Source organism: Aulonocara stuartgranti, assembly GCF_965226115.1.
Source record: "Aulonocara stuartgranti genome assembly, chromosome: 23".
Taxonomy (NCBI): domain Eukaryota; kingdom Metazoa; phylum Chordata; class Actinopteri; order Cichliformes; family Cichlidae; genus Aulonocara; species Aulonocara stuartgranti.
The window spans coordinates 24,128,002-24,143,622 of record NC_138958.1 but is presented as its reverse complement, the minus strand read 5'-3'; the positions used below and the strand labels follow the sequence as shown (position 1 = coordinate 24,143,622).

At 39.8% G+C, this 15,621-nt stretch overlaps 1 protein-coding gene across 3 annotated transcripts; it reads right to left on the bottom strand.

The window, feature by feature from the left end:
- Positions 1–2,351: 2,351 nt before the first annotated feature.
- LOC309700518 (ly6/PLAUR domain-containing protein 1-like) lies at positions 2,352–15,116 on the bottom strand. Of its 3 annotated transcripts, none has more exons than XM_082524096.1 (5): positions 15,064–15,116; positions 9,641–9,775; positions 9,254–9,316; positions 6,129–6,389; positions 2,352–3,753 (listed from the first exon to the last, which is right to left on the bottom strand). In XM_082524096.1, the coding sequence occupies exons 2-4, from the start codon at positions 9,735–9,737 to the stop codon at positions 6,154–6,156; spliced, it is 396 nt and encodes a 131-aa protein (XP_082380222.1). In that variant the 5' UTR covers positions 9,738–9,775; positions 15,064–15,116; the 3' UTR covers positions 2,352–3,753; positions 6,129–6,153. The 3 variants fall into 3 exon arrangements, with proteins under 3 accessions (XP_082380222.1, XP_082380220.1, XP_082380221.1); XM_082524094.1 differs by lacking the exon at positions 15,064–15,116 and adding an exon at positions 13,868–14,614; XM_082524095.1 differs by lacking the exons at positions 9,254–9,316; positions 15,064–15,116 and adding an exon at positions 13,868–14,614.
- Between the last annotated feature and the right edge of the window lie 505 nt (positions 15,117–15,621).

Here is a 15,621-nt window from a genome sequence, read left to right as displayed (position 1 = left end):
ATCTGTGCTTATTAAAGAGTTGGAGCTCGGTCAATTAATTGGGGGTCGGAAGCTTTGTTCGGCGCGATGTTCGGACAATCTATTGTGCAAGTGACTTGGAGCCATAGAAGGAATTGCAATACATGCTTACAAAACACTTATATATCAGATCATTTTATATTAAGGTTTTAGTAGAGGTTCTTGGTTAAAACATTTATTTAGTAGAAGACATACACATAGTCTCAGTGAGCTTCTGGTCTGGTAAAAGGTCAGAAGTGCAACAGGTGAATTGAGAAAGAGCATGTGAGGTCGTGACACACACACATAGAGTTAAATTTATTTAGAGGAACCGTCCTTGTTGTCTCGGCAAGAAAGAGGAACAATTCATTTTAAGATAAGAACGGAAAGTACCAAGCCATGAAAATAGAAGATGATTTTCTAGGTGAAAAGTCATGATGATGTTGATCTGATCTATGTATAAAATGTACCGGTGACGCATGAAGGGGCGTCAGTAAACAAACCCTGATGCTATAAAATATCTGTTCATGCTTTGATTAAGTCGAAGACTACTTCCTGTCTGCGTACAGAGTTGTCTTCCCACGCGTGTATTCATTAAAATCATTGTTTGACCAAAGACCTTCTGGACCATGGGTGGTGTGTACTCTCCTTCCTCAACTTTGAATCTTAACATTAGGCATACCTAACCCAGCAGGGACCACCAGCAGAGGTGAATATAATTTGGAGTTTCACCCCCTCAAAAAAGTTAATGCCTAGGTGCAGTGAAATTCTAATATCAGACTGGAAGCAGGATGGTTTTATTATGAAAAAGACATTAACGTGTGATAGTCCAGCACAATATTTCATAGACTTTAAAGGTTCCCTGTAATTTCCTAGATAATAATTATGTGGCTGTAAATTTACAGCAATATTCTGTTAAGGGGCTTAATTTGTTTCTAATTACTGCAAAGGAAGAAAAAGAATCTGTGTTCAAAGGAATTTTTTCAACAAATTAACTTTAATTAAGCAGTAACCTCTGTAAGTCGGAGCACAGAAGGTCAGTAGATATATCGTAAATAAAAATGTATGATTAAAGGAATCCATTCATTGTTGATTTCTAAGGGAACATCTACACAGGCATACATTCAGTAACCATCGCTCCTGTGCAGTTGCCCCCTGTGTTACCAAATGTAAGTTTATCATGTTATAAATGCTGATTGGTCATTAGAGAAACTCTTTTCCAATTATGGTAGCAGAGCTGAAAATGGTGCTTGATCTAATAGTACTGGCTGAACTAATAAGAGTTGAGGGTCCGCGGTTGCTTTGTTGAGCAGAGGTGAGGCCGTGCTGCCAAGAACCCCAACCTTTCTTTTACTTTATATTGTTTAGTTTCAGTTTGGTTTTTCCTAGTTTCAGTGTTAGTTTTAGTTGTTTTTTGTTGCTCATGAACACAACCGATCATGGTCATGTTCTCAAGTTCAAGCTGAGCATCAGAAACTGTTGTGATTTGCCACACCACCGTCTGTTTTACGCAGAATGTCTTGCTGTTGGCAGAGGTCAGAGGAGAATGACCATACTGCTTCCAGCTGACAGGAAGGGAACAGCAACTCAAATAACCACTCGTTTCAACCAAGTTATGCAGAAGAGCATCTCAACAGCAGCAGAAGACCACGCCGGGTGCAGCTCCTGTCAGATAAGATCAGGAAACTGAGGCTACAATTCACAGGGGCTCGTCAAAATTGGACAAAAGAAGATTAGAAAAACGTTGCATGGGCTGGTGAGTCTTGATTTCTGCTGCAACATTCACACGGTAGGGTCAAAATTAGGTGTGAACAACATGAAAACATGGATCAGCCTGCTTTCTATCAATTCAGTCTGCTGGTGGTGTAATAGTGTGGGGGATATGTTTTTAGAAAAAGTATAAAGTGGCCAATGAAAGCATTTGTAATGTGCGTGACATTTGTTAGGGGCAGATTTGATAGGTTCAGACTAGCAGTTACAATGCAAACACTTGACGACATGCGGACATGCTGGTCTCGATAAATGTCCAGACTGTCTCGGTGCTTGTTGGACAAATTTGACCACACTGACCAAGACTAAAGCCGAGGACATTTCCCTATCCATAAATTATAAATTTAGTTTGTTTTATAAGCACACAATATTGTTTCTGTTTGTTTTTATTGTTATTTCATTTAAATACAATTTCTAATATTTTTAGCTTCTAGTGTCGTTTTAATGAATTATTATTGCTTTGGTCAGAAGTCTTGCAATTTCTTGACAATTTCCCCGCCTTAAATTGTCTTAATTACATAGACCAAGAAGTTTCCAAAAAGTAACAGAGTTATTATTAAATGTTTAATATTTTGCGCTCCATTATCTGTTAAACTTCTTAGTTTTCAAACACAAAGTGAACGAGCTCTTAGAGTGAAATCACGACGTCTTGCTGCTTAACGGCAGTTTTTCTGCAACATTTCTGCAACATTTATTTACATCACATATCAGCAGAATACAGTGTTACTCTTCACAGAAGATCAATAAAAAGACAAAAGTTTATCAGATGGCCCCGTCTCTGACACAGCTTTTTCAAATCTAGAAATAATAAACTCAAGTATGCCTTTCCTCTTGACGTTCTTGAACTGCAGTTTCTTGTCCTGCGCTCTCCTCGGGACCGTTAAAACCTTCACGTGTGGCATTAAAATACAGCGCCGGAGTGTCTGCATCGCCGTCCACAGCACATTCACCACAGAATAAATACGATACGGTACAGATAGCCAACGCAAGCAGCAAAACAAATATCCGTGATAAGAATAAATAGGCAAACAGATCATTTAGAGGCAAATATAAATGCAGAAATTTTCTAAAATGCTCATCTGAACACTGAAATATGAGAATCAAATCAGGTTTCAGTTATGAAATTTGTTTTACAGCATGCAGAGGGAACCGTGATTTTGGGGCCATGAAGGATACTTAAAGGGAAATATGACAGAGATCACCTGAAGCAAGTCTCGAGTGAGAATTTTATTTGTACTTATATTTTTTTCTTATTATTCTGCACTATGTAATATGAAGGCTATGAGACAATTTAATAGATCATTCTACACAGGAATATTAATGCCTACTAATAGTGCTTTATATCGCAGAAGCAACCCTATGATTGACAACGCAGAAACAAAGAGAAATGACGGTTGATAGTGGAGAATAAGCATAAATGTGAAAGGAAGGTGCGAGAGAGCTGGGAAACCTTCAACTTGTTGCCTCAGTCAATGTGCAGTCTTCACGGTAACATATGAGAAATAAAACTAAAGTTTGGCTTCGTAAGGTCAAATCTGTGTATTCAGAGCATAAACAGCTACAGCGTCGACAGGAAAATGAAACCAGCAGCGCCGTTTCAAACCGTAAGACCAGAAAATGAAAAAGCTCAAAAGTATTATAACCTCCACCAGCACTTTTTTTTTTTTACAGCATCTAATAACCAGAAAATAACTTGAGACCAGCTTCTTCACATAAACACTCCACTTCACAAAAAGCCAAAAGAGAAAAAAAAAAGAGAAAAGAAAGAAAAAAAAGGCGAGAGATGACTCAGCCGCATCCTCTTCAAACCCGAGCAATCAATGATTCACAAAGCTCTGTATGCTTTCACTTCTCCGGGGTTTCCGTGTCACTCTCAGCGGTTACGCCATTTTATCAATAACACTGACAGTTTTCCATAAAGCTGAGAAGCTACGAAGCCGATGTGGTGTCCAAATCTCCTCGTAAGGTCCAGACCCCGGGATGAACCTGTGGCAACAAAAAGCACATCGTATGTATTTGTTTAAAAAGAAAGAAAGAAAGAAAAAGAAAACACTATCTTAAAACAGTAACTTTGAAACCATTTCTGTGTGTGTTTAGTCTTTTCACCTTCATGCTAAATATCTCACAGCCAGTGAACTCAGGCAACACATACGATCCGACACTCGCTGTTTTGTTGAATTTTGGTTGAAATCAGGGCTTTGTGCACTCCACTCACATTCATTTATTAAAAGATGAGAAAAATTATTTGTTTAGGGCCTCCAAACTGTTGCAAAGCAGGAAAAGCAGTTATCACTGTAGAGAGCAGCATTAAGATTTCCCTTAGCTAATTTAAGAGTAATAGATTGAGGACATATGCTAATTTGCTTTCTAGTGCATATCAAATGAGACGATTGATACTAGTCTCACATCTGCCCATTACGTTTACAGCCAGATGGTAGTTAGCTCAGCTAATCACTGGAAAAAAGGGGAAAACAATCCCCCTCGCTCTGTCTAGAAGACAAGAGTCACCTACCTTCACTTCTAAAACTGTCAAAATGACATAACAAGACTTATTTGTTTAATCTGTTAAAGAAGCACAGTGTCCTTTGTCACCCAGGTCAGGTTCCTCTCATAGCTTCCAGGTTTTGTGCACAACTAAGACAACCTGTTGTGAGCTATAACTAAAGCAGGGGCGGGCAACTCCATGCCTAGAGGGCCGGTGTCCTGCAGGTTTTTGAATGAACACAGCTGATTTAAATGGCTAAATTACCTCCTCAACATTTCTTGAAGTTCTCCGGAGGCCTGGTAATGAACTAATCATGTGATTCAGGTGTGTTGACCCAGGGTGAGATCTAAAATCTGCAGGACACCGGCCCTCGAGGCCTGGAGTTGCCCACCTCTGAACTAAAGCATTAACTCACACTTGATCAGCTTTACCTAAAAGAGGGCCGACAAACGGTCCTGTACCTAGTTTAGCTCCATCTCTCTGTGGTGAAGCTACAGGCTGAGCTCATACACTGTATATATAAGACGGATGGCCCACCATAACATTACCCAGTGATTTGTAGACTATCCATTGAGGCTTTGAGTTTGGTACTTCATCCCTTGCAGTACTGTTCATACCTTTAATCATGCTTAACTCGAAGCCAAGGAAAAACCAACCACATGGAGAGCAGTTGCTGGAGGTTGCTGATTTTTACCAGGAGAAATTGGTAGCAAAGAGGGTGCTGTGCCAAAACTTCCTTGAGATTGCTTTGGCTGCTAGCAGACTGCTGTTGATACCTGTGGTTTACACGGAAGATGCTGACCTGTCTGCAAACACTTACCAACTACTTCCCAATCTTTAGTAAAATTTGCAAAAGATGCAAACCAGACACAGAGAATCTTTGCCTTCAAAGTAAATGTTGTACCTTTTTGATGCAAGCAACACATTAAAAAAGGAGATACCTTTATTTGGTCATTGCATTTCTAGTTTCCATTGCATTATTTGTAGTTTTCCCACTGTTTGATTTGTTTGCAGCTAAGTCGGTGTCTCTCATGTCAGCTACTGACAATCCTGGCAAACGGCTAGTGACTAAAGCAATCAAAAGGAGACCTCTTTGAATGCTACCAACAAAAGCAATCATGATCTCACTGGTTGAGGAATACAGATTCTTCCCTTGGCACCGGTGGTTGCCAGGTGGTTGCAGACTGGTCCCTAACTGAGGTTTTAATAAAACTGAAATGATGGAGTGTCAGAAAAATTAAGTTTTACTGAAAAGAAACAAACCAAAGCTTCTTTTTTTTTTCGGTGTGGGGGGGAGATGCTTTGAGCATGTGTATATCTGATTTAAAGGTACTCGGGGGACTGGCTTCCTTTTGCAGTGACCTTCACCAAGTGGCCATTCAAGGAACTGGGGTTTTTGTTACTTGGGCTTTATTTTAGAAGTAGAAGTTCAGCAGCAATAGATCACTGGCTCTGCAGTACGGAATATCCCTGTTTATATCACCTATTTATGGAAAAATATACTCCGCATGAATGATGGATGCACTTTCCTTGTGTGCAAGGTGAGAGCAAAGCAAAAGTGTCTGAAACCTGCATTTTTTTTAATGGCCCCATGGGCAAATTTGTAAAAACCCTTTGGTCTTTGCAGAAATCTGTGGATAAATGTCTCTTGGCCCTGATTTGAGTAATTACTGTCGTGTTTGATAAGCTCAGTGCCTCAGTCATTTTGGGTCACACTGATTTAAAAAACCCCCAAAAAAACCCACATTAAATCTACCGTCTTATTATCCCCTCGCTTATGTGGTTTTAACACCATGCTTTCTTTTACAAACTTGACTTTAATTCTGATTGGAAAGGTAAATTCTTTTAAATGGTTTAGACAGAAAACAAACTGTACAGCGAAGTTGTGGCGGGAACATCATCTACGTCAGTAGGAGGAGCAGCAGTGCGAGCAGGAAAAGAAGAAGAGGCCGGTTCGTCTGCAGGGTGGTCGTTGCCGCCGAGTTGGTGGGACGCTTCCTCTTGGGGCCGTTGCAGAGTGGGGTGTTGCAGCAGGAGATGCAGACTGAATTCAACCTGCCGGTGCAGAACTGCTGGTAGCCAGAGGAGGCGATGAGGCAAGCCCCCGAGGATGCACACGATTTCCGATAATGTATCCCTGAAAATAATAATCAAGAGCTCTCTAAATGTTTCCAGTGTTCAAACAGAAAAAATAGTAAAAATAGTAAAAGAGATTCCAGTAGTTGGAAATGCATTTAACAAAAGTTGCAAAGAAATGTGGATTCATTGTCCCTGCTGTAATAAGATTGCTTAGACTCAACTTATAAGAGCTGCAGTACTTTATTGTCCTATTTGGACTTTGAAAGTACTGATTTCCTGTCTCCTTTTATTAACTAACGTTGTGCGGTGAGGGACAATTTGTTTCTGCGATGTGTTGGAAAAATGCTTTTTATTCACTCTGCACTTTCTGACTTCTTTATCAAGTAACCTTTCTCTATCTGGTACCTATTGCTGTTATTTGTTATGTTTTTCTACGGTATGCTTGATATAGGAAGCATTTTGTCATCTATGTGGTATTGTTACTGTATTATTCATGTGGTTGTTTCTGTTGTCTGCAAATGAAACATTCCTTTGCTGTGTGGATTAAATCAAATTCAGATAAATTCAATTTCTGCAGCAGGGAGTTCCATTAAGTGGAAAGGCAGGAAAAATGTGCATCTTAGCATTTTTTCCCCTTGATAGTGCTTGTTTGGTATGTGGTAATAAGGCACATGTTTCTACAGAACTGCTTCTCTGTCTGTCAAGGTAAAGCCTAAAATTACTATCTGAGGCAATGCTATGAGGGATCAATGTTTTACTCAAGGACACCACGCAAGGCTACTTTGTTGCAAGCACTGAACCTATAAACTTCCAATTATAAGACACTTCATCAAGCCACGTGCTGTCTGAGATTTGACAACTAATAGGAAAAATCTGATAAGCCAATCAATGATAAGTTTGTTATCTGAAGGGACTTTTGCAGGTAGCTGCAAACATAATATTGACAGTCTGTAAAAATAAAGAATATTTTTACTTCAAATACTAGGCTGCAAACATGTTAGGGAAAGCAAATGCACAATACCGTGTAAAGATGGAGTAGTTGAAAAATAAACATCCCCAAATTTAGTAAAAATTGAGCAAAAAACAGATTACAGTCACTAATGTTGGTTTAATTTCTGTTTTGCATAATATCAGAAATTAAACTGATATTAATATATATATAATAACATAATTGTTAAGGCAGGAAAAACATTTACACAATAAAATGATAATTAATGATGTGCTTTAGCCTTGGATTAATTATATTAATATCAGTACTACAACGGAAGATTTTTCTTTTCTTTTTTTAAATCGAGCTATATGTAAACACCAAAATCCAACAAAGAACAGGTTACTGTTGACAGTTGTAACTCAGATTCTAATAGCATTTTGCACAAGCTCCCACTCGGGTCTTTAAATAAGAGTGAACAAAGCAAACTGATAGCTAATGACTGTTTGGGCCTTAGAAGCAATGTTACAAAAATATGTTTGATACTAGGTTAATTAATATCTAGATTAAATAAAAATACATTTGTTACATGGAAGAAATTGAACTAAAGGAACAGGACTGAATAAAACTGAAAATGTTTTTTTCCCAACACTATAATAGAAAAGACTTTTAGAAGAACTAGCCGTTGTCTGTGCACATCTTTTGATTATGTTAGCTGGGGATGCTAAAGTGTAAACGTCCTCAAAATGTAATGAAAATCACGTTAATAATTTCTGTTTAGAAACTGAGAGCACCTTGGATCTTTCACAGCTCTTTAAATAAGATTTAACTCAACAACCTTAAAGTTAATGATGAGCTTTGGTCTTTGAAGAAATGCTATGCTAATACTTTTCATACTTGGCTATGCTAGTTAGCCAAACAGATGTTAGCAGATAAATACACAGATAAATGTACAGATAAATATTTTATGGAAGCTTGATTTTGCTACTGAATTTTAATTATTTCGTTTTACCATCAATAAATTAAAATGTTAGATAGCATCTCAAAACAAAAAAAAAAAACTTGAAATTTCGAATTAGATATGCCAAAATTTTAACTTGAAATTTTAAGATACTCAGTAAGTTCAAATTTTGAGATAGCTCAAAATAATATTCTGGTGCCCAAAACAAATTAAACTTCCTACCTTATACTGCTCTGGATGTGAAATAAAAGTTCAAACGCTACACCCGTATTGTGGTTGTATCCACTTTTCCTTTTATTATTTCATATTTATACATTTTTAGACAATAAATGGAGGTTTGTTAATCTTTTTTTGCATTTTCTACCACATGACCCCTGGTAGGTTTCCTAGTTTGGAATTTTAAAAAAATGTCTGCTTAAAAAATTGTCCCACCTCTTTTCCAAACTGTCAGTTTTTTTCACTCTATAGACTGAGCTATTTTATTTCTTGTAAGGCGGCACAAAACTAATCTAATCTCAGTGGCAGCTGAATGAAAGCCTCTTGTCTTTGACAAATGAGCTGAATGAAGTAGTTTCAGTCAGCTGGGGTTTTGGATCAGCAAAACAACATCACAATACAAATAAGGCTTATGTGAAAACGAGCCTGCAAATAAAATAAAAAAAGCAATGGATGGGAACGTTTATGTAGGTTTACAACTGGAACATTTTTACACACTGTACCACAGCCCAGTGTCCCCTCTGTGATACCGAGTCCTACACCAGAGTCAGCCTACACATCAGTCAGTGCTTCTCTTTTCCTTCAAAGCAGAGCAAAGGAACTAAATTACAGATAACAATATCTATTTCACTGAAAATCACAGGAGATTGCTCTTTTGGACCAGTCAATAAGACACAACGATTAACAGGTATATTGGGATGGAAGAAGTTGGGTATCCTTGGGTACTTTCTTTTTTGTCACTAATGACAGAGAAAATTACACACATCTGCAAACATCACAGTTAATTTAAAGAGTTGTTTATGTAGGCTCCACTTACGTGACTCGAAAATAAAAGTCATGCTACGACCAAAACGAGCGTAGTCAATTACGGCAGCCTCACCTAAATGGCAGAGAAGAAAACTTAAGAAGTCACGTTCTCTCTGAGCGATGTGTTTTCAGTTTCATCTCTGGTTTCCAGACGGTCACCTTCCTTCTTTCTACTGATAAACAGAAACTCTATCTTTGTACTTTTGGCTGGCTCAGACTGTGCATTAATCCCAGTCTCTCAACCTTTATGGACTCTGTTCTGGAGCGCGTAAAGGAATGAGAAAACCAAGAAAGACATTCCTCCATCAAGCATACATAATTCTGTAATCTCTGTAACGTTGGGGCCTCTACTGAGGCATTGCCAGACTTCATGAGCTAACAACGAGAAGCGGCTTACCATCAGATTTGACCAGCACCTCCTTCTGGCACATGTCCTGTACGTTGACGGTACAGTTGACGATGTACTCTGGCGTGGAGCAGTCATTGTGCTTCATCTCCTCACACTGGTAGCACTGAATCTGAAGGGTATCTCCTGCCACACAGAGTGGAAGCAGAAATGTTCAGTTATTGCAGGACTTTTTTTGTTTCCCGCCCTACAGAGTTCTTCACGTGGATAATCAATCCTCCCGTCACAGCTTGATAAGCAAAGGAATGCGTTTAACATTTGTTTTTTTGTCAAATGTCAAAAGCGCGGAGCTTAAAAACTTGGCTAGATTTTTTTATCTTGTGAAGAAAATTAGAAAGATAGGCCTAGCCACTGTTTCCAAGAGGTTTGCAAACTCAAGATTAGCAGCAGGTGGAATCTTAGCTTCCTGAGAGATCGGTTGAATAAACTTTGATATTACTTATTGATACTTTAAAGACTTAAAAATATGCCCATAAGCTGCATTCTTCTATTATGCACCACTGAGTGATAATGAATGATGCTCTGTGATTAATGTGACTGTGCAAAGCTATGAAATTTCAAGCAATATGATTTTTTAATTTTCCAATCATTACCTAGAACTTGAATCTAGCGTTTGAGTCCATCAAACGATCAGAAAAAGTGTTTACTGAGGTCGTAAACCAAGGAGAGTGTGTACAATCTGAAAAGCAATAGCAGACACCCCCTGCCGGCCATTAAATTAAGTCACTTGGTCCACAAGTATTGCCTGCCTTTAAACTCATTTTCAGGTGTTTTGTGTTTTTTTCTCTCCTCCCCCCCTTCTCACCGTCTCTTCTCCCCTTTGGTTTTCTTTCTCTCCCTCTCTTTCTTTCATTCTTTCTCCCTGTCCTATCCCCCAGTCATGTCTGTCCCGTTTGTAGCAACCGAAAATAAAATAAATTCATACTTATAATAAAGGTCAATCAAATGGACCAATATGGCAAGGCCATGATGATCCAAATCAAATCAAATCACTTTTATTGTCACATCACATGTGCAGGTACATTGGTACAGTACATACGAGTGAAATTCTTGTGTGCGAGCTTCACAAGCAACAGAGTTGTGCAAAATACAATAACATAAACAGGCAAAATACAAGAATGGCTACATCTGAAACTAATAAATATATGTACAATATATAATAGTATATGCATTTCTGGATGTGTATACTAAATGTTTTCCACGTGTGTGTGTGTGTGTGTATACACATATTTTACAATTTAAATAGAGTAAACAATAAAATAAAATATATAAAAATATACAGAGTGAGACATGTGCAAAACAGTGGCATTTATATACAGTGTGGAGTGCATAATGTTGAAGTTCCAGTAGTGAAGCTGAGGTGTCTATGACGTGTTCAGCAGTCTGATGGCCTGGTGGAAGAAGCTGTCTCTCAGTCTGCTGGTTCGGGACCGGATGCTGCAGAACCTCCTTCCTGATGGAAGTAGTCTGAACAGTTTATGGCTGGGGTGACTGGAGTCCTTGATGATCCTCCCCGCTTTCCTCAGGCAGCGCTTCCTGTAGATGTCTTGGAGGGAGGGAAGCTCACCTCCAATTATCTGTTCAGAGCACCGCACTACTCGCTGGAGAGCTTTGCAGTTGTAAAATTGGTAAAATAAATCCGCTTGGCATCTTTCTTGGCCTTAAGACAACAATTCTGATGGCTAAAGATCCAAACGGGACACAAAAAAACAAACAAACAAAAAAAACTCATTTTCAGTCCCAGTTTAACTTAACAACGAGTGTCTACAGCCACCTGTAAAACACGGTGGAGGCTCTGTCATGGTTTGGGGCAGCATTTCAGCCAGTGGTGTTAGAGATCTTGTCAAAATGAATATATTTTGAACACAGAAAACTACCGTCAGATTTTGATCCGCCATGCAAAACCATCTGGAAAGTGTCTAATTGGCAACAGCTACATTTATTTGATTGACTGGCCTCTCCAGAGCCTGGACCTCAGTGACTCAGACAACAGGGTTTTTCACACCTCCCCCTCCTCTCAGTGGCGTTATGCACCATAGCAACTGGCCACCACAGGTGTGTGGTGATGTCACCCTTTCTCCCTCACTGTAAACCTAATCATGGCTGATCCTGTGAGTGTGTACGGGCTTCAGCCTGTCCTCTTCAAACAGCAGCTTTAAAGCAAGTCAGGATAGGCGTTATTCGTCATATGAACAGCACAGGTGACGACTGATGAAGTTTACCAGACTTTTCTCAAGTTTGAAGCTGCTCTTCACAGGACTATTTTTCTTGGATTATTGATAATTGTTCACAGTATCTGTGAATCAGGGCTGTGTGTTTATTTCATCCCCTGTGTTCTCCCAGAGTTGAGCAATAGATGCTTGTACAGATTTTAGCACATATACCATTTGTTCAACGGTATATTTGCTCCAAACATGACTAATGGCGCTCCACGAGAGCGCTCTGTCATCTTTTTATCTCCCGCTGGGTGTTTTGACTTTACGCCTACAAGCAGATGGACAGTGACAAGGTCTCCTGACTGCACGAAGCACATAAAAGCACATGTTTTTCTTTGCTCTCTTTTATTGGATGTCTCGAGTGTCAGCAGAGAGGTTATAAATTCACACAGAATAAGCCGTAAAGAAAACACATCAGCAAAGCTCAGAGTGGCTGTTCTTAATTCCCTGGTAACCCGTGGATTTTATAGCTGATAAAACTCCATTTACAACACAAAGCTGCCGCGTTAAATGTAATCTGCCAGTGCATAGATGACCCATCTGCATCCTCATCCCTGAGGTACTAAAACCAGAGTCCAGATTGCTACGGCAACCTCTTGTAAATATACAAATGCACTTTTATGTGGGTTTTTGCCAATTTCATCTGCCGCTTTTTTTAACTTACCAGCAGAGGCACCTGCAGACCCCACAGGAGCTGTTCAAAGACCTACTCGGTCCTCATTTTTCAAATAAATCATTCTGTTCTTTGCATGTTCTCTGTGGAGCGTTAAAAGATCAGCTCTAATTTAAAAGGTGGACTGGACTCCGTCAGTCATTGCAGATGCAGCAGACATATTTCTTTTGCAGTCATCAAGCTAAATCGTGAGGATTAATTTGAAATACATATATTCAGCCTTTATTTTGAAAGAGCACCATAGGCCTTTATTAACTTTTATACTGTATGAGAAAAAATGAGCCCAGAAATCACAAAAATATTTATTCTTCTCCTATTGCCAGAAACCTTGAGATGCCTCATGCTCTGCAGAGATCTGCTCAAACCGTGAGGCAAAAAGAAAGCGAGTGTAAGTAAACATATGAATTAGACATCACAGTGCCCACAATGACGTTGTAGTCCTGTTTAAGTGACTGCTACGGTTGGAAATCAGATGATCTACAGACTCAGTGCCACCTCTCTGCATCATAACTAAAAGCAAAGTCTATAAATTTATATAATCAAATCTCAGCATTTTTCATCAGATCACTGCGTATGCTCACTTACTGCTCCATGCTAGGATATCTTCATCAGAGCAGCTCAAAAATCCATCCCTGCAGAAACGCCTGCTCTAAACATCCCACTCAAGCTTATAGATATCACTGGTGCAATCATTTAAATGGCAGCAAGCATTCACCTCCAACTTTAAAGGTCCTCATATCATATCCACCACCACAACACCACCCTAAAACATTTAAACCAAGCAAAACCTGCAGACTCCTGAAATCAGGACACCAGAGCAGCATCCAGCTCCCGAGCTCTGCTCATCACTTCTAGAAAACTGCTTCAAATCCCCCGTTTTCTTAGTTCCGCTAAAGAAAACAGACCACAAACCACATCCTTTTTGCTACTTCTATATCGCCATCCTCTGAACTCCAATCACCTGACGCACTTCGGAACAACTAAATACTATCAGCGCGATGTGGCAGAAAGTCATGCAGCAGCGGGAACAAGCGGCTCGCACTTTTAAAGGGCGTCATTGGCGTGGATCTGTGTTACTATTGTTCCCACTTTGCTCCAAAATGAGCTCGGGGTGTGTGAGGTGTGGGGTGGGGAGGGGGGCACTCCTTCTCCAAAACCATAAATCCTTCCTGCTGTTTCTCCACTTATCTAAAAACATCTGGAAAGATTCTCTTTTTTTATTCTTTATCTATTGGCACAAAGACGAGTCTCCAAAATGTTACACCGGCTATAAAGTAAAGTTCATCTCATCATACGAGACCACTGCGGTCTCCCCAAAGTTGCACCTACCCGCATCGAGGAGGACTCCGAGCAAAGTCGCGAAAACGAGCAGACGCATTCTCTCCCAAATGATGCTCGGAGGGGAAACATGAAGAGAAGAAGAATGGGGGGACAAACACGCGTGGACTCCCTGAGGTTGTTATAAGACAAGGAGGTCGACCCGCCGCAGAGGCAGCCCGGACTCGGATCCGCTCATCCTCCCGGCTGACTGAAGTGACAGCGAAGAAAAAGAGAGAGAGGGGAGGAGAAGTAGTAGAGGAAGAAGCTCCTGCCCGCAAAGTGCGCGTCTCCTCTCCACGCAGCGCGACTGGAGACAGATCCGGAGCGCAGAAATCATAAAGCGCAGCCACGTGACTGGAGCGCACAGTTGGCGTTTCCATTTCTCATCCTGTGCCCGCGCACTAATTGCGCATCATTACTTGTTATCCTCTCACCGTGACTCTTTCTCGGCGCTGGCGTGTGGATTTGGATAACAAATAAAATCCCCCGTGCGCAAAACTTGGATTGGCGCGTTTTGGTGCTTCCTAACAGCTCGCCAGAATATTTCAGTGAATGGAGTCCGTAGCCCCCGCAAAGGGAAACACTTTCCCCTCGTCTGCTTTTAAGATCTTTCAGTCACGTCAGACTCTCAGTGGCCTGGATCACATAGCACGCGACGTGTATGTTTTTTAATGGCGTAAATAGTCCGCGTGCAGACGCACATTTTAATATTAATTAATGTAACTGAGTCAGCTCTAAGGTGGGGTGGAGGGCCACGGTGCGTTTACTATTACTCTTATTCACGCCATGTAATCGCCATGAACTTATTAATGACGTATCATGTGATCATTTTACTTTGGAAAATAAAAGATGTAATGTGAACATTTTTATCTGCGCGCGTGTGTGTCACTGAATGCATTTAACTCCGTTTTATTTATATCGCACCAAACAATCACTTTACACCGTGAAGTAAAGACCCTACACTAATAGATTGATTTATCTATTGATAATTATCACTGAATCACTGTAACTGTACCTGCCTGTGTGCACTGAGCTAAACTTTGTTATTTAAGTAACGTCTGTCAGTTCAAACTACACAGAGCAGAAAAATGTTATCTTTACAATTAAATTAACTCAGGCAATCCATCTTTAAAAAAAAAACAACAACAACAAAAAAAAAAACGACAACAACAACTATCATCTAGTTTTGGATTCTAAGTACATACACAGAATACTCAGAGGAGAAGATTGTGCCATCGCTGTTGCTCCAGTGTTTCCCTCCGCTGCAGGTGTTGGGGTCCTGAGCTTATTAATCTGTGCTCAATACACCTGTGAACACCACTGTTGGTGAACATGTGGCTAATTAAGTCATCAACTACTTCATTAGGTCCACCTGTTTAATGCAAATATCTAATTGGCCAATCACATGGCAGCAACTCGAGGCCCTCAGGCACAGCCTGCTGAGGTTCAAACTGAGCATCAGGATGGAGAAGAAAGGTGATTTAAGTGTGAATGTGTCATGGTTGTCGGTCTGAGTGTTGGGATTTCCCCACACAACTATCTTTAGGCTTTAATAATAATAATAATAATAATAATAATAATAATAATAATAATAATAATAATAATAATAATAATACATTTTTATTTATGAGCGCCTTTCAAGTCACCCAAGGACACTTTATAATAGGATAAAACACTTAGTAAAACAATGGGAGAATAAGAACAATAAAACAAAAGCACAAGATAAAATGAACAAACAGTGGATTCACAGTGAATATGCAGAT